Source organism: Mastomys coucha, unplaced genomic scaffold (genome assembly GCF_008632895.1).
Source record: "Mastomys coucha isolate ucsf_1 unplaced genomic scaffold, UCSF_Mcou_1 pScaffold17, whole genome shotgun sequence".
In the NCBI taxonomy this organism is placed as follows: domain Eukaryota; kingdom Metazoa; phylum Chordata; class Mammalia; order Rodentia; family Muridae; genus Mastomys; species Mastomys coucha.
The window spans coordinates 24,226,842-24,245,777 of record NW_022196899.1 but is presented as its reverse complement, the minus strand read 5'-3'; the positions used below and the strand labels follow the sequence as shown (position 1 = coordinate 24,245,777).

Sequence of the window (18,936 nt, the reverse complement as noted above, 5' to 3'; positions counted from 1 at the left end):
GGCAGTGACAGGGACCTGCAGTGTTCCTTGAGGGCCTACAGGCTGCTATGTGCTGTAGCAAGAGGCTGTGCTGATGGACTCCAGTCTTGGAGAATAAAATCTTCAAGCATCGACAATGATGAAAGGTGCTTACAAGGGGTGCAACAATCCCAGGCACACTTGTCTTGTTCTTTTTTATATTCTTTGTCTTCTTCCAGATTCAGGTGTTAAGACCATAAGGAAACAAGCCAATGTTGGTATGAAGAGAACAGAGTGCCTACACAAAGAGGCAGTGCATTGAAATTCTATTCCTCAAACACTGATTCAAGTATTTGATTACTTCTTGTATCTTCGTTTAGAAAATAAGGCTACAACATCTAAGTGCTCAGGCCAGTCAACATTCATATGTTGAGCCTGATGCTCACCAATATGCTCAAATTACTAGCGTATGCCAGGGATGGTTACATGTTTTTTAAGGTAGTAGTGTGCTAATACGGTAAGTGCCTTTTATGTGAATCAAAGCTGGTTAGCACTCTCACATGATACAAATCACATGACAGCGAGTACATCGGTTTAATATCTTTAATTTCAAGATATTCTTAACAGTATTTTCATGTGCCACAGGCACTGAAAAGAATATTCATTAGTTTACACACACACAGACATATACATACACACATATGTGCACACATACATGCACACTTTTTATTCACTAAAGGAAGTGACTTTTTAAAACATTTAGTAGCAACTGATTGGACTCTTATTGCCTTCCTTATCATTACTTCTTATCACTTAGTAGTTCAACAGAGTATAGGCATGTATAATACTCAAATCTTGATATGCCTCTGAATTTTACTTTTATGTGTGCAAAGTGTCAGTGTATTTCTCTCAATGTGTAACCCTCTCAAAAGAGAAAACATGTCTTTCGTTCACATATATTCCATTTTCCCTATTGTTGTGTCAATAGCTCTCTTTTGCTTGTTTTGGAAAGGAATTGAATTAGAAATTGTCAATATCTGTGAGGAGAACAATGGTGGCTGTTCTCATCACTGCCAACCTGCAACGGGTGGAGCCCACTGTTCCTGTAACCATGGACATCAACTCGATACGGATGGGAAAACATGCATAGGTAATGCTTGGCAAACGCCATCTTCATGCTAAGTTTCTCTGGACCCATTTAAGGCTTTCATGCTAAAGCACATTGCGACATTGTGAGCCACACCCCTCAGACTAAGAGGTGCTTTTAATTGTATCTCTGACTACTGATACATAGCAAAGAGAAGCAAATACTTAGATATTTACCTTGGAATTAAGGAGACTGAGACACTTTTAATGAGATATGTGGGGCTATTAACTCCATGTAAACAAAAATTATTGTTTGTTTCAGAAAAACATATTCTAAGGTCTATCTAAACTATTAAATTTGTATGCCAACATAAGACCCAACTGTGGGTCCTACATCTTCCTACCTCAAGCAGAAATGAAATCATGTCTATTGATTTTCAGTTTGATAATGAGTTGGATAAATATTCAGTTGGGCAATGGCAAATTTTGCTAAAAGTATAAAAGATAATCACTTTGGACATCTCAGGTCAAACCCATTCTTTTTTGTGTATGTGTATTTTGTGTCCATGTGAGTGCAGGTGACTACTAAGTCCAGAAGAGAGAGTTAGATTCCCTGGAACTAAACTTTCTAGTGATTGTAAGCTGCCTGATACAGGTGCTGTGAAGAGAACTTGGTCGTACTGCAAGAGCAATACATGTTCCCAACCATGTAGCCATTACAATTACTATCAGTTATATCATTTGCAACAGTGAGAAGAGCAGTCCCAATTTGGCCTTCCCTCATTAAAACATGCTGCATGGAGATCTCTGCTAAGAAGTGAGGAAGGAGCACTACTGTGCTCTGCCTCTGAAACACTCTCTTAAATAATGATGCCTCTTCATCCTGGAGCAGAAATACTATATTTACTCATTTATTTAATGACGCCATGTGCTTTCTCTCTTTAAAGTGATAGTAGTATGAATCCAAAAGAATTCCCTTTTCACTGCTTACCATCCAACATGATGTGAGATAATTCAAAGCACTAAGAGAGGTGACTGAATCACCAGGTTCCATTATTTTGGGTTTTTTGCTTCAGCATTATAAGACAATGAATTGCATGGAGTGTATGGTTCTTTGCTTTCACCAAATTACTAAACCTAAACAATGTCATTGCATTTGTTTCTTCATCCAATAATGTCTTCCGCACTGCTATGAGTCTGTGGTGTCCAACATATAAGAACAAATTGCTTTCCTTGGGTCTCTTGAAATGATAAATATGCTACATTTTCTTTCTTTATTAATACTTAAATTTACGAAAGAAATTTATGTTTTCCTCTCTTGCTCACTTTCCCATCATCTTTTTTCCTCCTTCCCTTCCTTCTTTCCTTCCCATTTCCCTTCTTATTTTGTTCTTCATATGAGTACTAAATAGAGAAAACTGTAAAGGTTTATTTATTTATTCATTCATTCAGTTAGTTGGTTGGTTGTTTTTTTTTTTTTTGTGGTTGGGAGACAGAGTTTCTCTGTATAGCCCTGGCTATCCTGGAAATCTCTATGTACACCAGGCTGGCTTTGAACCCAGATATCTGTCTGCTTCTAACTCCCAAATGCTAGGATTAAAGACATGAGCAACCACCACATGGCTCTCTCTCTCTCTCTCTCTCTCTCTCTCTCTCTCTCTCTCTCTCTGTCTCTCTCTCTCTGTCTCTCTCTCTCTTTCTGTCTCTCTGTGTCTCTCTTCATATATGTGTTGTATGTGTGTGTATTTTAAATTCAATATCTTTAGTCTTTGAAAAGTACAATTCAAGAAACTTTTCTTATTTACAGCTAGAAAAAAGTATAGCATCTGCCAGGGTCAGAATGCAGAAAACTGCATATTTATGAGATTTCTGCAGTCAACAAGGCAATGCTATACTGCTTACGGTTTGTTTTATTTCATTTTCATTTCAACAATAAAAATGCTTATTTCTGAAGACCAGATATTTAGTAGGGCAAAGGCAATAATTTACTTCGACCATGAGAAGGTTGCTCTTCTTGTTACTGGTTACTTTTGTAGAACCAACAATGAATTCTATCATATGTTAAGATAAGGTATTTTTTAAAGATGAGAATGTACAAGAAACGAAGACAATCCAGCTAACACACCAGTGGTTAACCTTGCCCAAGTGCAGAAGCCTCATCCTGAAACCTCAAGAGCTGTGTAAAGTGGCCTTGGAGTGACAGTCATATAAAAAGTAGTTGTCTGACCTCAGTGTGGAATTCTAAATTAAATGCATGGCTAGTTTCTAGGGGGTATGTCTTAGTTGAGGAGTTTTATTCAGTGACTGTGTACAGAGGGTGGGGTTTTTCAGCCTGATAATTTTCAGAGCTGAGTGGATAAGAAGTGTTCACCTCAGTACTGTGAGTCTTCTAGTTTTGACTAGGGCTAGATTTTCCTGGTGAGTGGTTCATTCCATCACTGCTGCTATGTGACATTCTGTGAAGCTGCAAACGCCATAAAGTATGACCACAAGAGGAACCAGACAAGCAACAACTTCATCAGGGATATGAAAAGAAATAAAGACATTTAGAAATCAGGTGCTATAAAGGTTGAAGTGGCAGTGTGTATACCATACCCACACATGTCATGCATATATACCATACCCACACATGGCTTACATGTACACTATATCTACACATGGCATATGTGTATACCATACCCACACATTGCATGCATATACAGTATACCCACACATGACATGTGTGTATACCATACCCACACATGGCCTGCATGTACACTATACCCACATCCACATGATTTGTAGAAACAGTAAGTTTGTGCTAAGTTTTTAAACTAAAGTCAATGTGCAAGAGAAAACTAAGAAATCTTCCCAGAACAATGTAAATGGTAAGATGGTTTAAAATAAACTCAAACAATAGTAGTCAGACATATTTTCAGTATTATGGGAGGAGTCTGTATCCCTTGCTAGTTGAGACCTATATGTATGTATGTTAGTAAGAAGGCCTATTTTTAAATCAAAAAGGAATTTAAAATATCTGAATTTTTAAAAAATCATGGAGATTAATATCTTATATGAAATAAAACTGGCTCATCTTTTGTTTTCTATCTTCTCTGTTCACATTGTTTAATCTAAAGGCCAGAGAAAGGTGTAATATGACAAAAACTAATATCTGTCATTCTCTGAGCAGAGCTCCTTGGGACATTTTGCAGGAGAAAGAAAGCATTGTGCCCAGATGACCTTCATTTAGATAGTTTCTGCTGACCCCTCGCCTTGACTGCCTCACTGCATTTCCTTTCCTTCCCGTCTCTTGTCTTCATTTCCTTGAGTCTACTGACTCTTCCAAGGTTAATTGAGACATTGACCTCTTTGTACCTGTGTAGTCCTGGAGCTATAGGATTCTGTAAGCTCAGCAGTGACAGCCACCCAGCCTAACAGCTCAACACACAGAGGCTTGAATTGAGCCAGAGCAGAAAGCCAGCACCTCCGCTATGAAATCCCCTGCTGCCCAGAGCAGAGGAAAATAGTGTCTGTTGCGACTCTTTCACTATTTTGCTTAGAATGACCCTTCAAAACTTGGGCCAAGTACATTGCTGTTTGGCTGAATGGCTTCAACTCGACAGTCACTGGAGCCTTTTGATTTTCTGTAGGCCAGCTGTATCTTAAGAACAGCCATTCATGACTGTAGAATTCTGGAATGATAATGCTATATAGACAACTGCTCATCTGACAGGACATTCCAGGGTAATGACCTCACAGTTGTAACAAAACCCCACAGATCTCACCCATCCCATGGCATGCACCAATTGCCAGGTTTAAGAAAACACTCTAGAATACTCCAGAATTTAATATACACTATGTGAAGTAAGTGTGCCTCTTTCCTTCTCACTGGCATACAATTCTCAGCTCTCTCCCTAGTTGAGTGCAAGGGGGATGTTGACTTGGGCACACCCTTTAATCTCAGATCTTGAAGGAGAAGCCCATTTTGCAGTCTGGGGATATCCTCTCTGCAGCTGTCAAACGTTACTAAATGGAAATATTTGGCTCTTCCTTCTCAATTCTGTCTTTTTGTTCTTCAGGTTCTGTTTATTCAATCAGATTGCTTTTTAAACCAAAAAAGTAGCAGAGATCTCCCTTTTCCTATACTTACAAATACATTTGAAGATTACGTACATTCCTTTAAAATAAATAACAGATATTCAAGGAGCTTGCAAGAAACTCAAACCCAGAGTATCATTATTTTGTGTGGTCATTTCTTCAGTATCTGTATTATATGACCAAAGTAGTGGGAAATGGTTAATCAAACAGTTTTCATTTAGAAATGAGGCTTCTCAGAGGGAGCTTCTGCAGTTTTGTTGAATTCTGTTTTCCTGCAGTAACACAAATGTCCTCTGCCCTTCAGACTTTGATGAATGCGAGAGCGGAGAAGCCTGCTGTGCCCAGCTCTGCATCAACTACTTAGGAGGCTATGAGTGCAGCTGTGGGGAAGGCTTTCAGATCAGTTCAGACGGTTGTGGATGTGATGGTAAATTCCTGAGATCTCCTGGAACAACCAATGTGATGTACAGTCTGTAGGTGGGAGCTTGGAAGTGGTGTTTTTCATGCTGAAGAAATGTGGATTTCTGTGTTTTTACTCCTTGATGGCATGTGGACCTCTCTTGCTCTAACTTTGGAGAACCTGAGATCTTCATCACTGAAATGAAGACAGCAATAGAATTAGGGAATAAATTAAGGAAAGTTTATAATAAAAGCAAAGTGCTAGCATGACATTTGACCTAGATTACCACTTCACTAAAGGCGCTATAGTTAATATAATGTTCCTTGGTCCATAATGCTTTTCACAGGTATGTATGCAGAGAAGAAATAAGAGAGTGGGCAACACACTACTAATGAGTTCCTAGCATTCGGGACCACAATTACAAAGTTGGTTTCTGAAAGTCACTTTCAAGAGGAATCCAATGAGAGAATTATCTTGTCATAAGAGTGAAAACTCACAGCAGAATTTCTCACATATTAGCAAAGCCTAGGCCACCTTTAGATGTGTCATCTCACAATTTCTATATTGTTAGAATTTGTGCACTTCTAGGAGATCTCTAGACTAGCTTACATTTTTCTTAATAAAGGGGAAATCTTAGAATAGTGAGTATAACTAGTTAATGGTATCCCAGCACCCACTTAGCCCTGAGATTTGGTCACAAACTCAACCAGCTTGACTGATGAAGTTAGGTAAAAGCCCTTGTCTCAAATGATAAGGTAGCAAGTGATGAAGGAAGACACTGATGTTAACTCTCAGCCTTTAAGAACATGAGCACACACAGAGATGGACACATTCATACACATATACCACAGGCACACGCATATAGACACACAGAGACACACACATACATGAGAGAGAGAGAAAAAAGAGAGATGGACAGATACACACACAGAGACAGAGACAGAGAGAAAGACAGAGAGGCTAATAGTTCCTATAAGTCCTTATATTATCCTGTGGTTTCCTTTAAAAAGTCACAGAGCACACTGTTCAGTCCCTCAGGTATTTGTGTTATCTACAGGTAGGAGTTTCTTTTGCTATTGGTTTCTAGTTCTACTCAACTGTGATATGATAAGTGATGATGCATTATTTCAGTTATTTTGTGTTTGTTAAAAATTACTTTATAGCATAGAATGTGGTCTATTTTGGAGAAGTTCTGTGGGCTACTCAGAATGTTTATTCTATATCTGCTGAATAGAATATCCTATAGATCTCTGTTAAGTCCATTTGATCCGTGTTATAGTTTAACTCTGAAGTTTCTTTGTTCATCTTTAGTTTGGATAGCTTCTGTAAACATAGGGTTAGGATGCTAAAGTTAACTAGCATTGCTGCATCACGACTTATGTAATTTTAAAATTCCCATCAATGTTTCTTCTATGACAATGAGAACTACAGTGCTTGGTGTACATTTATTTACAATTGTTACATTTTCTTGGCGAACTGTTCATTTTAATAATATGTGACCTTTATCTACTTGGTCCAACACTGGTTTGAAGCCTATGTTATCAGCTCTCAGAATAGCTATACTAACTTGGTCTTGACTTTCCTTTACTTCATAAATTGAATTCTATCATTTGAACTCCAGCCTATGAGTATCTATGGAAGTAATATGTTCTTATGTGACAAAGCTCTTCTTCCTGGGAAGACACTACACATGTCTATTCATCCCAGCTAGGGAGCCCATGAAAGGCTGATGAAATCCATGATACCACCAGAGTCCATCATGGGTTTACACACAGGAATATGGGTGAGAGGTTATTTACAGTAGCAAGATGGACTCAAAGACAGCTGCATCATCAAAGCCCACCTCAACATGGGTGATAGTTCATAAAAGCTGAGAATCTTGGAGCACACTCCACGTTCTGCAGGCAGCTCAACAGACTGAAGTGTCTTTTCCGAGTGATTCTTGTCTAAACCAATTATAGGCAGCTGGGTTGGTTTCAGCTCCTGGACAGCCGGTCTCAGTTCAGAGTCTTCTTTGAAGCTCAGCTTCACTTTGCAGAGAGGGGCTTTCCATTTTTATTGCTTACTCTGGTAGGGAGGGGCCTAGTGAATCTAGTCAGTTTCAGACACATACTTAATCTTTTTGAGTTTACCTTCCTGCTTAATAAGGAGCTTCCCCTGAAGGACGGAATGTTTCAATCTTAGAGGAAAATGTTGCACAACATATATATTTCTGGGAAACAATAGATACTTGGATACTTAACTTCAACCATTCTGCAACTCATTTTTAGTTGAAGTCATTTACATTTAAGTTTATTATGAGAGAAGTTATTAATTTATTGTTTTATTTTTTGTTTTTGTTGTTAGTTGGATTATTGCTTGTTCTTTTTTCTCTCTTCTATTACCATCAGGGGTTTTCTGGTTAGTGTGTTGAACTTGATGGGTTCTTTCCTAGCTATCCTTGCACATCTACTCGTATCAAAAAGGATATTAATTCTTGTATTTTCCTAATTGAAAGTATCTTTCTTCAAAAACCATATAAATACCTGGAATCTACTGACTGAGAGAGAGAGAGAGAGAGAGAGAGAGAGAGAGAGAGAGAGAGAAGTGCAGCCAGTTAAGTACATGTGGAAGCCAGAGATTGATATCAGTGTCTCTCTCAAGTGTTTCTCCAAAATATTTGTGAGACAGGTTCTCTCACTGGACCTGGGGCTCACTATTTCTGCTGGACATGTTGGCAACTGAGCTCCTAGGACACAGTTGTCTGTACCAGCCAGCACTGAAATTATAGCAGAGGAGTTCTTCAACAAAAGCTGTGAAAAATCATATATTCATCTGTAACAAAAAGAAAGTAAATTCTCTCTCTCTCTCTCTCTCTCTCTCTCCTCTCTCTCCCTGTACAAAACTCAATTCAAAGTGGACCACATATCTTAATGAGACACATGAAACTTGAAACTACTAGCAGAAACTATAGATAAAACACTTGGAGATAGAGCCATATAAAGAACTTCAGTGCACTCATATACCAAGGGAAAAAAATTCTAATAATTTATGTTAGATTGCAAGAAATTAAAAATGCTTCTTTACAGAAAAGGAAGAATAATCATTAAGTGAAAAGAGAGTCTAAAGAGCAGAAAAATGCAGTTGCCAGCACACATCACAGAGTAGATTAAAATCTGCAATATATAATAGCTGAAAGTTTTTTAAAAATTCAACATGTCCATATAAATAGCTCCTATGAACTTAATAGTTATTAGTTCTCAAAAGAACAAATACATATAGTCTAAATATTTGTAGAAATGTTTGATGTGCTTAGCTACCAAGGAAATGCACATTAAAATTACTCTTAACTTCCAGCTCACTTGGCTGTTATTAAAATTAGTGCTGAGGACAAAGAAAGAGGACCTCATGCATGCTAGTGAGAAGTAAAGTCACAGACCCTTCTAGATGTCACAGAGGAGGATTCTCCAAACTCAGGTGTCAGAAATACCATGTAACAGAGCCCCACCACCCTGTATGGACAGGGGGAGGGCAACAAGTCACAAGCTCCTCCTCACATATATTCATTGTTCCACTGATCACAATAACCAAGATACAGAACCAGCCAAGATATCCATAGGCAGAAGAATGGATAAAAATATATATGGTATATGATATATATATATATATATATATATATATATATATATATATTAGAATTTCATCTGTAAAGAAAGATGAAATCAGACCATTTTCAGAAAACATATATAACTAGGGGTCATTTATATTAAGTGAGAAGAAACACAGTTGCCACGTTTATATTTTTCATGTAAATTATCAAAATTTAAATCTATTTGTCCTTTGAAGGTAGAAAGGAGACAGCAAGGGGGAGAGTGACAAGGTAAGTGGGAGTGGCTAGATGATGTGGTGGGAGTGACTAGAGGATGTAATGGGAGTGGCTAAAGGATATGAGTGGAGAGGCTTGTGGTAGGAGAGGCTGTAGGAGGTAGTGGGAGTAGCTAGAGCGTGTGATGGGCAGACTGGAGCAGGAAGGTATTAAAAGTGGAGACAAAGGGGTAGGAGAGGATAGTAGGAGAAGGTAAGAGTTGAGAAAAAGGTTGAATGGCATATGTGTATAAACTTACCATTTTGCATACTATTTTTACATACCATTTACATATGTGTGTAAAATCAACTGCTTTGTATACTAACTTAAAAATAATTAAAAACAAAAAAATCACCTCAATATATAGTTGGTTTTAAAATTTGCTATTATTATTATTATTATTACTACTATTATTATTATTAAAACATTTTCTGAAAGCATGTACAAAGTTCATAATATTACTATCTACTCCAGTAGCATGTCAAATATATGATATTAATGTCACGGAGAAAGTGTAGTTTTATTGCTTAAAGAAACAAATCCTGAATTGTGATAGTAGCCAGGTTTTTAACTACTACAAGCCAGCCCTTCAGTATATATCAAAGAAAAACAGTGTGCTATCTATATATCCTAAACATGGTGGAGTATATTACCATTTACCATTTCCATCCAATTAACAGAGCCAACAAAAACTGCATTTTATGCACCATCTGTTCCTGGGCAGAATGAGCCAAGATATGATTGCATGGCAGAAACGCACACACTTACACACATCCACAGTGGTAAGGTGTACACCATCTGAAGTGAAGCTGAAGCGTGGCTTCATTCTGGGACCTTCTGTGCCTCTAACACACTGAGTGAATCTATCTGAATCTAGATTCAGTCATAAATCAGATACACAAGAACAGACTAATTAGTATTCTTCTATGTCAATAGTTATCCACAGACCCTTGATGGAATTAGGAAAAAAAAAAGTGTTTAGTCACACACTTGAGGTGAGAAGTTAGTACATTGTTGCAGACAGAATAAGGCACAGCTTGGAATCATTGTATTTAAGTTTTATGTTCTTCATCCAAGTTATACAAACAAGGCATCAGAAAGCCTTGGTTTATATAAGTCAGTCTCCAGTAAACTAGAAAAAGAAAGAAGGGAAGTCACTGGGTAGATATACTAGAAAATCAGGAGCTCTGCTTGCTTTCTGTGTGGCAGAGTGCTGCTGCTGGTTAATGAAGGTCACATAGTACCATAAAGGGCCGATACTGTTTCACTCTACTCTCCCTAGCTGTGGATGAGTGTTCAACTCCATGGGGACATATGACTGTTGCTGTGAAGAAGGATACAGAATCAGAAGTGATGGAAGAACTTGGCTCCATCAGTAGTCAAGGGATTGTGCTGAGTCCTTCCTAATTTCCTTCTACCTGCTGTTCTTCAGCATGCTGGAGAGTAACCTTCACACCCCTTCCTACCTCCCTCCTTCAGCTCTCTCTCTCTCTCTCTCTCTCTCTCTCTCTCTCTCTCTCTCTCTCTCTCTGTGTATCTCTATCTTTGTCTCTCTCTGTCTCTCTCTCTCTTCTCTTCTGTCTTTCCATCCCTCTCCCTTCTACTCATCTCTTCCTCCCTCCCTCCTTCCTTCCCCTTCCTTCTTTGTTCTCTCTCTCCTTTTCTTCTCACTCTCCATTACTTTTCTTGTCTTTCTGTCTCATTCCTTTTCTTCTTCCTGACTTCCTCTACCCTCTTTTTCTTTTTTCTAGCCTTATTTTATGTCCCTTATACTCTGTCTACTGTAATTCAGCCCCATGCTGGCAGCATCTGGCTATTGGTACAATGGGCCTTTGAAGAGCCTGCTCAAAGCTCTTTGCACATTAGTCATCCTGCTTGGCTGTCTAGTTCAGACACTTACTTTCTGTCAATACGTGCTTGCTTTTTGCTTCTTCTATCCATACTGCTGAAACCTATTTTCTCTCTCTGCCCCCCTCTGGCCTTAGCTTTAGATGATGAGCAGTTCGAGGATGAAGAAGAGGAAATAGACATTCTGAGGTTTCCAGGCCATCTGGTTCAGAGCCCACCTTATCCTGATCCTTCTCTGACTGCTTCATATGAAGATGAAGACAATGATGATGCTAATCAGGAAGCAGAAGGAGAGGTCCAAGGGCTGACAGCCTTGCACAGAGTTGGTGTGTAAAGATTCATTCATTGCTCTCATCATCAGACATCATTAGATACCTCCAGCTTGTTATAATAGTGTCTTAGTTATGATTTTACTGCTATGAGCAGACACCAGGACCAAGGCACTATTATGAGGATAACATTTAACTGGGGATGGCTTATAGGTTCAGAGGTTCAGTCCATTATCATCTAGGTGGGAACATGGCAGCATCCAGGCAGGCATGGTGTAGGAAGAATGAAGAGTTCTACCTCTTTTTCCAAAGGCAAACAGGAGAAGATTGGCTTCCAGGAAGTTAGGATGAGAGTCTTAAAGCTCACACCTGCAGTGACACACCTACTCTAACAAGGGCATACCTCGTAATAGCTCCACTCACTGGGCCAAGCATGTACAAACCATTACAAATAGTTAATGCCATCAAAAGTTGGAATGGGAGATTTAGTAGAAAAACAGGACCAAAGCTTCAGTTTTGCAGAACTTCCTAACAAATTGGTCATCTCTTCCATTTTTATATAATAAAGACATAAATAGAGGTATTTATAGAAATGGGTGTGTGGGGTAATGGGGTGTGTTGATGGTTCCTTAAATAAAGTACCTGCTACCAACCCTGACATCCTGAGTACAAATCTAGGACCCAAATGGTGGAAGAAGATAAATCTCTCCCAACAGCTGCCCCTTGACCTCATCACATGTGCCATGGCATGTGCACACAGACACGCATGCATCTAAATAACTAAACAAATAAATATATATAAAGATAAAATAGAAATCAACAGTATTATGTTTGTGTTATAGTTCATTTATAAATATATCTATACATGCTCCCACATAAAGAAGAAACAATTAAATGTTTCATTATTAAATCTCTGCTGCTTTGCCTGTTTAAAATCAGAATAAATGTAGTTGAGAGCCACAAACACTAACTGAAGTTATTTAACTGGCTTTGGAAAGAGAGGAATCATCACTTTCCTCCAATCATTTGCCAGTTCATGAGATGTATCATGAGTCCCTGCAGACAGCTGGTAAGAAAGTAAGACAGGTGCAAGGCACAGTGATCAGTGGCACAGCTGTGAACATGGTAGAAATCAGCACTGCACAGAGCAGAGAAGCCCCAGAAATCAATCGATCAGCACTGCACAGAACAGCAAAGCCCCAGAAATCAATCGATCAGCACTGCACAGAGCAGCGAAGCCCCAGAAATCAATCGATCAACACTGCACAGAGCAGCGAAGCCCCAGAAATCAATCCGCACTGCACAGAGCAGCAAAGCCCCAGAAATCAATCGATCAGCACTGCACAGAGCAGCAAGGTCCCACATTCACCCTTCTCTCCCACACCAAGGTGACAAAACATAAGCTCAAGTGTAAACAACTAAGTAAAAAATGTCTCTATACTTACTCAGGTTAGAATGATCTACATCAAGAAAAGAATGGAGGAGTGAATTTATTGCACTTCAATAAGAAATAGGAAACTATACGGACACAAAAGATTTGTGCATAGGGTATGGAAGAATCCTGCAAACATATTGACAAAAGAAACCTGACCACCAAAGTTCTCACTCTACAATTCTATTTATAAATCATTCAGAAAAAAAGGGGGGTGATGCAAGAAATCATGATAGTCTTTTATTTATGGGACTAATAGCTTAGACATTTTAGATGGCAGGTAATGTACTATTTCTTGATCTGAGTTTGTAGGCTACTGACGAGTATATCTGAGATGTGTGCATCATTACACATGAATGTTATATTTCAATAAAAATTCACTTTAAAACCTATGTATAGAAACACCTATATAAACTAGAAAGCATTAGCAAGCATGGACTATCTGCCCCTATTCTGAAATCAATCATAGGCCTGACTTATTTTATAGCCCTTTAAGGATGGGACAATAATCTAATACCATATCTGGCAGAAATAAAATCTGTTCTGTGTTGAAAGATATCTCCTTGCTAATGTCCTTTTCTGGAATTTTTTTTGGGGGAAAGACATCTGATCTGATTTTTGGGGGGATTAAGAATTTTGTCTTACTTTTGGTTACACATGTAGCCAGAAGCCAGCTAACCTAGTTTCCCATGGCAGTCTGTTTAGATGGCACCTTTGGCCTGGATTGCAGCTTGAGCTGTGAAGATTGCATGAATGGAGGGAGATGCCAAGAAGGAAAGAGTGGGTGCTTGTGCCCAGCAGGATGGACTGGCCTCATATGCAATGAAAGCAATATCCTAAGAACTGGGGAAGATCAACAAGCTCCTGTGGGTGAGTTCTCCTCAATAAAAGCACCCTAAAACTTACTGATCAACTATCCAGTGGATACAATAATATGCTTATTGCATATAAAGAGTGCTAGTGAATGCTGGTGCTTGTAAATTGAATATATAATAGCATGGGGAGAGTTTATATTCTCAGGGGAAGGCAGTGCTCCAAATCCTGCTAACACATAAAACATAGAAATTAATAAAGGCTCCTAATAAGGCTAATCTTATGAAAACTCTGTACTTGAATAAATCACCAGCACCTGACCAGCTATTCCCAATGGAAAAACCAGGAAATGTTTGTATTCTGAAGTACAGTGAATTTTCATAAAATTTTAAAAATCAAAATTGTTTAACTGGACTTACTTCTGTTGTTTACCCCACTTCTCCCTCTAAAAAATCATGTGAACTTAGCCAATGGTGATGGTTTCATCTTTTTATATAAGTCTCTCAAGAGAAGCTATCAAAAATTTAAATATGATGCCATCCAAATATCATTTAATCTGTGTTTTAAATGAAGACAGCTTTTAGGAGTTGAAACTGCCACGTGATAAAATAAAATGCATTGAGTTTCTTCCTCTCTTTTTAACTTTCTCTTGTACATAAAATTATGTATCTTCATAATTATCTGGAAGATGGTGTGAGCAGATTTCCCCTTTTAGCTCCCTATGTGTAAGAAAAAGAGATCAGAGATATGTTCTACTGCATGGTTCAGGCACAGGACCCAAGCTGACATGGTGACTTCTTTTGGCCAGCATGACTCCTTCAGGTCCTTAAGCTGCTTCCCAAGAATACTTGTGATCATGTTCTCTGCCACTCTCAACCTTTTAAGCAGCCTGCTTTCTGTACATTGTCATGGGAAGCCTTCTAGAGTCAGGTTCTCAAAAATCCTTCTCATTTAAAAATATATATATATTGTAGTCTTTGCCCAATTTAGTATTTCTAAGAAGTTAAGCTACTGGCCATTTCATATTCTGGACTTTTAGTTCAATGGCTTCTATATTACGGGGATCTCTGAAGATCTATCACTGCCTGTCACATGACACTTAACATGGTTCTGCAGTCCTCTGCAAGCATTGATCTTTCTAGTAGGTGTGAAGCACTTTCACTATTGTGTTGACATCCTTTCTCAGAGATTGTTTTCTTTGGTCAGGTCCAATTCCTTCTTATTTGTTGTAATTTACTCTCTATTGGAATGTCAACCACATCACTATGGAGCAGACCAATCTTGGTGGAGACCCTCAGTTATGTTGACCCGTAAGTTCACATATCCCATATTATAAAATTATATAATGACATCATATGAATAATACAATATAAAGATTTGCTTTATCATGCAAGCCCATTTATATACATATATGGCCTGACCACATAGTCCGTGTCATTGGTAACATGTGAAATAAAACTATTCCTGAGACATTAGAAGAAAGCATCACTGATATGAATCTTAAACTTAGAGATTCAAAGAGTCAGAGGATAAAATGAAAAGATATCCATGTCCTCAGACTTGGAATACCTGATAGATGGCCTGAGTGCTCACAGGCTTCTCTGGAAAAGTCTGTTACAGAATGCCAAAGCTAAGAATGAAGACAGGACAACCCAAATCAACTCACAGATTTCAACTAATTCTTCAGTAAAAAGGGAGTGGGGTATTCTTTAAAGTTCATATAAATTACACACTTTAAAAATGATTGTCACTTTAAAATGCAACCAAGGAAATTAAAAATAGACTTGGTAAGAATCAGGACCATGAGGTTCCCACTGAGTGGATGATTATTGCAGTATCTTCAGTGGTCAACAATGAAAATACCTACTTAAACTTCTCAGGAATTAGTTCAACAAATTATAAAGAAATGATTTAAGTATCACAGTGCATTATTTAATTTTAATATCAGGGCTTTTATCACTACATCTCTTTTAAAGAAATTCTATGTTGAAATCATTGAACACTCTCTGATTATCTAATGAAGAGGAAAGAGAAAAGTCATTCCCAAAGGCATGGATTGCTAATGATCGGGGAAGCTTGCGATGCCTTCCATATCCTCTAGCTTCATTTTAGGACATGTTCCTGTTAACAATGGGTCCTCTAAGGTCTTTATTATATATTATGCTAATAAAATATCTTGGAAATCCTTGTGTTTTACTATATTCTACTTTGGGTGGGGGGACAGAGAACCCCATTGATACACTATGTAGATGACATATCATATATAATCACCCAGGTATGTTGGAAGCAATTGTGAATTCTTTTTCTTTGTTTTTTTAAAACCGTCCCTTCTATAGATGTGGGGAAATTACAATATTATACTACACATAAATTAACAATATAGGACTCAACAACTGTTCACTCCCCAATATCTTTCTCTTTCTTACATTTGCTTCGTTTTCCCCTTCTACTATAGAAGCCTAGGGTATGAAATTAAGAAGAAGAAAAAAAACAATGGATAAACCTGGTAGGTAGAATGCTTAGTTAGCATTCATAAGGCTGTAACTTCAAATACTAACATTACACAAACCAAATACAGTAGAGATATAATGCCAGCACTTAAGATGTAGAAGAAGGAGGATTAGAATTTTAAAATCATTATGAGTTCAAGGTCAATAATGAGCACATTAGACCTCTCAATGAACAAAACAATGAAGGAAGAAAAAGGGGAAAGAAAGAAATGAATGGTAATAAAGACATTGGGAAAATAGAAGATGAATATGAAGCTACCTACAATAGACATCAGGTGGGGGTTTGAGTAAAAGTGGCACCCATAGATCCTTAGGGTGTGGCACTATTATGGAGTGTGACCTTGTTGGAGTAGGTGTGGCTTTGCTGGAGGAAGTACATCATTAGGGGGTGGGCTTTGAGTTCTCAAAAACTCAAGCCTGCCTAGTGGCTCACAGTTCATTTCTCCTGCTTGTGGATCAAGATGTCGAACTCTCAGCTCCCTCTCCAGCACTATGCCTGCCTGTATGATGCCATAAGTCATGATGATACCGGACTAAGCCTCTAAAACTGTACCCAGCCCCATTTAAATGTTATCCTTTATAAAAGTTGTTGTGGTTTTGATGTCTCTTCAAAGCAATAGAAGCCCTAAATAAGATACATAACAAATGTAGCTTGAGAATAAAACTTATAGTACAATATCAACTAAAACAGTTAATAATATATCATGTTAAAAAAAAAAGTCCCAGTTTCTTCAGTGTATATTTCTGAATACCTGGCACTTCTCAAAGAATCAACAAAGCAGATAAATTTGTCATTTACTTAATGTCATCAAAATCTGAGAATGCAAAATACCATGAGAGCCCCCAAGAGAACTCAAGCCCCCAGGTTCTCAGGAGTACTCTAGCTGCGTTCATTGCTGGTCTTAAAACATGACATTTCTCTCCCTGTATTTTCTCCTCATTTTTCAGAGTAGAATATGCAGTTTGTTTCTCATTAAGGGTGCTTATAGTTATTCAGCAGATATGACTGGGTAGTGTTGAAACCATGAGGATTAGAGTTTAAGGAGCAAGGTCATAAATATTTGAACCTTGTTAGCATTTTTTTTTGAGTTGTCATTATTTTCACCAGCTGTAGCATCTGGACTTTCCCCAGGGGGCTATTAAATCATAGAAACTCAGATTATGCCAGAGTTTTACCCTGGGTCTGCGAGGCACTAATAATTGAATTACTTGGTAGCCATCCTAATAGAAAGATCATCTCTCCTTCTCACCTCTCCTTCTGGCTCCTTTGTGATGGACAGGATGTTCCATTACATACTTAACTTTCCTAATTCACTCACACTTTGTTCTACAGATACTAACAAAAAGGAGTACATGGGCAACTGCAATTGTCAGAATGGAGGCATCTGTGATCCTCAAACTAGACACTGCCAATGCCCTCTAGGTCTTTATGGGAAGATTTGTGAAGAAGGTAGGAATGTGCTGTCAATAAAATGAGCTACTGCTAGTTTGGGGGTTTGTAGGAGTAGGGGTTCAAACAGAAATGAAGGTTTCAAAGGCTGTATCTACATGGACAAGAATAAAGTTACTTTGGCTACGGCAAGCATAACAGAACAACATAAGAGACACTTGATGTGTGTTAGAAAGAGAATGAACCCCATGGACTCATATATTTGAGTACTTGGTCCCTAGTTGGTGGATTGTTTAGGAAGAATTAAGAGGTCTAGCCTTGGTAGAGAAGTTATGTCACTGGGGATGGGCTTTGATATATATATGCTAAATTGTTAAATGTTTGCAATCAACTCTGCTTGGAATTATGACACTGTTACAGAAAAAAACAAAAATCTCACTCCTACCCTTTGGAAGTTGTGATCTGATTCAAGACAGACATAGATTACAAATGTTGAGACAAATGTATTGCAAATAAAATAGCGAAGCATGGTTAGGTATAAGACCATAGTACCATCCAGACCCTGGCAAGGAGATACTTATAAAATTGTAAAAAGAGGCCAGGTGGTGGTAGCACACGCCTTTAATCCCAGCACTTGGGAGGCAGAGGCAGGCGGATTTCTGACTTCGAGGCCAGCCTGGTCTACAGAGTGAGTTCCAGGACAGCCAAGGCTACACAGAGAAACCCTGTCTCAAAAACACAAAACAAAAATGTAAAAAGAGAACAGAGATGAGGCAAAGGAAGGGCATTCCTGAGAAGGATGTAACGTTGTATGGTATGTCAAGGACCTCAGGAAAAGCAACAAGTGGAGAGCATGAGTTCTGCTAGTAGGCTGGCTCAGGTGCTCACTTTGGAGCTTTTAGTTTCTGGCATTGACAAGCTGTGGGCTGAGGAAGTGAACATAGAACACCTTGTATGCTGGCCTAACCCTTACCCTCATGCCATCCTCTCATATTCTGGCCCATGCTGTCCTGGACCCGGACTGTTGCCTATTGGAGGAGGTCATGTAGCTTAGCAAGTAGAAGGCACTCCTGGTCCTCTGTACGCATATCAGACATACTCAGCACCCTGGCCCTGGCCAATGATTTACCACTCTCCTTATAGACCTCTACCCACTTCCCAAAGGTTTCAATGACCTTTGTTCTCCCTATTAAAGGAGCTGTCCCACTGAAGCTGCTTCCTAAGTCTGTTTGCTCACTTGCCACCTGAGGTCTCCATTCCCTCCCCCCACCCCCTGCTTTCACTCTCAGGATCCACCAGCTGTGACCCA

The 18,936-nt window shown here is 38.6% G+C and overlaps 1 protein-coding gene across 5 annotated transcripts in view; it reads left to right on the top strand.

Moving 5' to 3' along the window:
- The window catches only part of LOC116095049 (EGF-like and EMI domain-containing protein 1), a 599,877-nt gene that overhangs the window by 574,627 nt on the left and 6,314 nt on the right, over positions 1-18,936 (top strand). For 4 of the 5 annotated variants that reach the window (XM_031376552.1, XM_031376549.1, XM_031376550.1 and 1 more), the window contains 4 exons: positions 971-1,108; positions 5,426-5,548; positions 11,351-11,539; positions 13,611-13,784. In XM_031376552.1, coding sequence (XP_031232412.1) covers positions 971-1,108; positions 5,426-5,548; positions 11,351-11,539; positions 13,611-13,784 — 624 coding nt within the window. Of the gene's footprint in view, positions 1-970; positions 1,109-5,425; positions 5,549-11,350; positions 11,540-13,610; positions 13,785-17,570; positions 17,688-18,936 lie in introns of all 5 variants that reach the window. The other variant, XR_004120413.1, reaches the window with a different exon arrangement.